The sequence below is a fragment of the Nicotiana tomentosiformis genome, chromosome 11 (assembly GCF_000390325.3).
Source record: "Nicotiana tomentosiformis chromosome 11, ASM39032v3, whole genome shotgun sequence".
NCBI classification, from domain to species: Eukaryota; Viridiplantae; Streptophyta; class Magnoliopsida; order Solanales; family Solanaceae; genus Nicotiana; species Nicotiana tomentosiformis.
In genome coordinates this window covers 97,206,731-97,212,687 of record NC_090822.1, presented here as the reverse complement: position 1 = coordinate 97,212,687, position 5,957 = coordinate 97,206,731, and the positions used below count along the sequence as shown (strand labels likewise).

The 5,957-nt window shown below is 34.5% G+C and overlaps 1 protein-coding gene across 1 annotated transcript; it reads right to left on the bottom strand.

Annotated features, from left to right (window-relative positions):
• Positions 1–263: 263 nt before the first annotated feature.
• Positions 264–2,623, bottom strand: LOC104118225 (protein SPA, chloroplastic). Its single transcript, XM_009629438.4, has 4 exons — positions 2,211–2,623; positions 2,018–2,054; positions 671–754; positions 264–441 (listed from the first exon to the last, which is right to left on the bottom strand). The coding sequence occupies exons 1-4, from the start codon at positions 2,538–2,540 to the stop codon at positions 389–391; spliced, it is 504 nt and encodes a 167-aa protein (XP_009627733.1). The 5' UTR covers positions 2,541–2,623; the 3' UTR covers positions 264–388.
• Between the last annotated feature and the right edge of the window lie 3,334 nt (positions 2,624–5,957).

Below are 5,957 nucleotides of genomic sequence, written 5' to 3'. Positions count from 1 at the left end.
TAGGTTTCTTTTTTCCGCCTAACAATTTGACATTTTCCTTCTGCAGCCTACAATATTTGACAATGCAAAAAAAAAGATGGTTGACAATCAAAGGAAGAAAGTTATTTTCCTTAATTTATAGGATGGACCCCACACATAATATCATCAAGATATGCATTTTCTCACTTCACGTTGAGAAGATAAGGACTTTGGGCTTACCCGTGCACAAAGCAATCCCAGGCTATAGCAGGGGTAGGGGTAGAGCGATACATTTTGAAAAGATATGAAAACAAAATATTTAAACAAATAGAATAGCCTCATATTTGTGCTTTAAATTTTCGTGTATTAGTGAATTAGCCTCAGAATACACGTCAATAATTACAAGACAAAAGAGAGAGAGTAGTATAGGTCATAGCCGTTTTGAGTATCCAGAACCAGCACATTTCTTGCAGAATACTAATCCTGCAAAAAGAGGCACCCAACAAAAAGAGATTCTTGAGAACATAGTTTATTACACGAACCAATGGATGCAATCATACTCGAGACCAGATATTAGTGAAAGATCACTTGAATTATGTATCATTCATATATCCAGACGCAATTCATAGTTATCTAATCCGTTACATGTTATAAGCATTCCATATTGATTACTTGAAGTTGGTTGGGAAATAAAATTGCAGCTGAAAGGTACCTGCACCCTTGCAAACTTTGCAGTCAACTAATCCTTTTTCAGTTGTCATCTTACCATCATTGCAGAAGACACACTTTGTACCACCTATGCATCAAAACAAATTAATTACTTGAATCTTCTTTTGCTTTAGAAACAAAATGAATACCATCAGCAACACAATGAATTTTGTAAAAATAATAATATACACGACTTTGTACTTTTACGCTTGAGTTAGACCTTTTTGTTAAGTCAGATGGCTTCATTCATCTGTGATGGTAAAAGCTACATCAGAAAAGACTACACAAACAAAATGTGCAAACTTTCCTCTTGCTACCCTCTTTCTCCACGGGGCGGGGGGGGGGGGGAGGAGATAGAGAAGATAGAGAGAGGAAAAAACTCACAAAGTTGTTAGCATCTTCCTCCTTAATCCTTGTTTGATACCTTCAATAAGTTATAATACTATGGAAGAAATGAAGACTGCAGGAAGAACTAGGCTTCTGTTTTCCTTTTTTCTCCAGTCTTAAGCTATTAGTATTTGTTTAAGTGCAGGGTCGACGGACTCATCCTAAAACAGAATTAGTAATACACAAGTACATCATAGATTAAGCGCACACCACCTTCGGGTCTGTCATTGCCAGGTATGCATGGCTAACGGAAACATACCCTTCTACTTGATTATGAAGGCAAAGAAATTACCAATCCACTTGTTTAGAGTTATGTATATTCCGGAAAATAGTTGCCTGCATAAATCAATAAAGCAGGACCTAACATAGCATATATGAACATCTTACTAGTTATTGATGCAGCGTTTAAATGGCTATTGGAGGAAGCTGTAGCTTATCGAACAATCCTGTAAAGCTTTACCATATCAATCAGTTGTCATTTATCTAGTTTTGATCGTGATTACAACTCTTACATGATTTTACAATACAATACAAGTACCTAAACTGCTCTATTTAGTACTAATAGTTATGAATGGAGGTATCTTACAACTTTGGATCCCTCACAGATTCTTAATTAAACAGTTGGACTTGGCTTGTACAGATAGTTTCCTCTTAGGTCAATTACATCATTCTACATGAGGAATTATATATATGACATCGTTTATAGTTCCACTAAACACCATAATTACTAAAAGAAATTGGTATAATAATAGCTTCTTTGAGTTTCATTACTTCATTAAATCCTAATATATTCCCATTACTGTTGGTGTTTGAAGTGTCAAGGCTGAAGTTAGAATTCTGTGTTAGAGATTTAAAGAAATCATTATTCTTGGTAAGTGGTAACCATGTCATTAGCAGAATTAGTACAACTAAAGTAGTGTAAAAAAGGGGTAAAATTGCAAACAGCATAAGTTAAAAGACTCACCATTTCCAGCACACCTATCACAAGGAATTGGATCTCCCTGCAAATATTAATAAAAACCCAACTTTAAAAAAACCTAAGATAGCTTGATAAAGTGATCAAAAGGGGAACTTTATGACCTCCAGAAGAAAAGAGATGCAATAAAAAGGAAACTTTATGAAACCCACTGAAAGAAAACAGAGAAAAAATTGTATACCTTGAGACCAAGAAAGAGGGAGAGAGCAATGGCACCTAAAACACTGAAAGTGGCAAGAAATGTTTGGGTATCCAAAGGGGGTGAGTCAACACCAACGAAGAGCAAAATGGGGTTATGATGCTTTATTGTGAATGGGAATAGTTGCTGAATTTGGGAATAACATGATGACAATACTGGGATTTCAGGATTTGTTGAGAACTGAGTTGGGAAAGAAAATGAAGAAGGACAGCAAGTGAAAGGGCATAGAGATGAACGAATTGTTGAAGAAAAACAAGAAGAGGAGAGAGAAAGGAGGGGATAGAGTGAGGAGTGAGAGAGTAGTGTTGCCATTGCAAGTAAATTTGTGGAGCTGAGAGTTCGGTTTATGCTACTTGTCTCTCTCTTGTTTTTCTTTTCTTTTTAAATTTTCTTTTATCTTCAGTTTTGTCATTTTTATGGAGTATATGGAGTATTAGTTTACTCCCAGGGTAAGGTCTTATTCACGGGTAAGGTCTACGTACGTAATACCCTTACAAACTCTATTTATGAGATTATATCGGGTATATTATTATTATTATTGTTAGTTTCCTCTGAGTACTAACAAGTTTTTGGGAGAAAATACATCAATATTGACTTTCTAAAAGGAACTAAGTATTTGAGGATTTTGCACTAACTTATCCAATTTTAAACTTCACCTGGAATTTTAAAAAAAAGGAGAAGTTTAGTGCTTATCAGATTACTTTTGTTAGAATTCTTATTCGCATAGGTTTCTCTGTATCCTAGAATTCTCTCTAATTTATAACATTTTTCACAGCTTTTATGTATTACGCTTGGCTATATAAAGTCAACCCTATAATCAATACAACACACGTTTTTCTTCTACCTTTATCACTCTTTATGGTATCAAGAGTCTACTGCTTCAACGAGCTTGATCCTAATTTTTCTAACCCACCCACCGCATGCACAAATGGCTCCAAGTTCTTCAATCGTTGTCAATGCCGATAACACCTCCGATTCAAAGACTACTGTCTAGTTCAATCTATGGGTGTTTAACAGGCGGGTTAGACACAAAAAAAATCAGCCCATTCGTTTAACGTTGCGGGCTGTACTTTTTTGGATTTTTTTTGTCCGTCCAGGTTCGGGCTTAGCGGGTTGTTAGCGGGCCATGGATTTTTTTTTTAAAAGTAAATTTTATTTTTCTTATTCAATGTTATTGATACTTAAGTGTTTGCAAACTTTTAAGGCTTAGAATTAAACTTTGAAGTTTAAAATTTTAAAATTGAAATTTATAATTTTAAAATTGAAATTTGAAAGTAAGTGGCTACAAAAAATTATTTAATAAGAAAAATAGGCAATATGTAAGGATCAAGCTCCGAAGACTTTCATTTGATATTTTTATTGAATAATATATAATACTTCAAATTAAGTTGCAAGTTCTTTTTTGATTTTGTTATTTTTGAACTTGCAAATTAAAAGTTTACAACAATTATAAAAAAAGAAAAGAAATAGTACATCACATGCTTTGCATCATTTTTGTAAGTTCATCCATGTCAACATGAGGTTCTTGGTTTCCGGCATTGGTTGAATCAGAACCATAAACCATTATATTTCCAATTTCTTGGTCCTCCGCTTCATCTACCTCGTCACACCCTTGATTTCGTGGTTCTGATCTTATCCAATCTCTGAAGCACACTAGAATTTCTTTAAATGCATTTAATCTTGCACTTCTATTATTTTCTTGAATTACACCAACAACTCTTCTAACTAAAGTGATATCATCTCTAAATAATTCAAGGCCACTCTTCACAATCAAATTATAAATATGACATGCACATCTAACATGAAATATTTTAGGAAGTGGTGGGTGTAGATGCAATTTTAATATTGTAATAGCAGCATTGTTGTTAGAAGCATTATCAAATGACACACACAAAACTTTTTCTGCAAGATTATAAAATATAACAACTTCATGGATAGTATTACTTATAAATGCACCAGTATGATTTTGATCTTCATCATATTTAAAAGCAATAATACGTTTTTGCATACAAAAATTACCATCTATCCAATGGCATGTAACAGTCAAATAATCATTATCATTTACAGCACGACCAATATCAGAAGTAAGAGAAATTCTACAAGAAAGACTGGCGAACAAATAACGTATATATGTCTGATATTGTCCAAAAAGCCTAAAGATATCAGCTCTACAAGTACTTCTAGGAATACCTTTAAACAAATGGTTATAAATTCTTTGAATATAAGTAACAAGATATGGTGAAGCAGCAAAACTAAAATGTAAACAACCTAAAACAATCATTTTAGCTAATTCTTCCCGATCTTTCTTAATATCGTATTTATCCATTAACCCTCCAGTACCCGGATTAAGTTTTTTTTGCCCATCTTCCTCATCTACTCCCCAATCAAGAGCGTAGTTGTCTACCATGTGGCTACAAAGTTGACCCATTCTCCCCCCCTTACCGGTCTTATGTTTATAAATATCTTTACAAATTCTACATCTTACATAATTGTTATCTTCTTCGAGTCTGTCAAAAAAATTCCAACACTTACTTCTTAATCTCCGATTCTTCTTAATAGGGAGGGGAGGCCTACTTGTATTACCACGACTTCCACCCCTAATTTTTTAAGTTTGACTAGCATTAGCAGGTGTAGCTGGTGGTGTTTCAAGATTATAAGGTGATGGAAATGGAATATCATCTAAATTATCATCTAAATCATCATCTATACCATAATTTTCTTGAAGTCTTTCATAATCTACATTTAAATTTTCACGTGAACTTTCAGAAATATATGTAAAGCTACTAGAAGAACAAGCACCACCTCTTGATCTTTTGAAAGCTTTCTTACTACCACCTCTACTAGTGCATGCTTTTTTGGCTGCTCTAAATATATACATTATGTAAATAAAATTAATAATTGTAAATAATAAAATAAATGTACACCAAAGAAGAGAAAGATATAGAACGAGTGTACCGGGATTCCGCATGCCTCACTAAATTTGATATCAAAAACCAAACTTCAATTGATAGATCGATACTTGATACCACACTTCACTTGAATACTTGATATTTGATAATAATAATTTTATAATGGCTAAACTAAATATTTGATGAAACTTGAAATAATAAGTAATTGAGAATTTAAGAACAATAATCAATAATATCAAGAGAGAATTAGAGTAGTAAGAGAGTGAATTGTGTGGAAATATAAAGAAGAAGGGGGCTATTTATAGTTTTTAAAAGGTTAAAATTATAATTTATCAAATACTAGGGGTGTGGGGGCTATTTTCTTAAGGGGTAGGCCGAAATGGCCATTTATGCAAGAAGGGTCGTTGGCCAACGGTCATATTTGAATTTGACCATTGGCAACGGTAAAAAATAAGAAAAAACATTAATGTTAAAAATCAGGCTGAACCGGGTTGTAGCCCGTTAACGGGTTAACGGGCTTAGCGGGTTCCGGTGCACCGATATCAAAAAACTGTTCGTTTGAAACCCGTTCCTCGCCCAACCCGCCCCCCACGCTACAGTACCGAGCTGAATCAGGTTGTAAACGGGTCAGCCCGACCCGATTAACAGGTATAGTTCAATCCCATTGCTTAACTTCCCATCAAACTTACTGGTAGCCATAGCTTTTCCCCATGGAAGGCTCAAGTGCCCATGCTTATGTGTAGGCGCAATCTCTTTGCTCACCTTGATGGATCGAAACCAACCCCCTCTCAGACTATCTCTGCAAATAACCAAGAAGTGC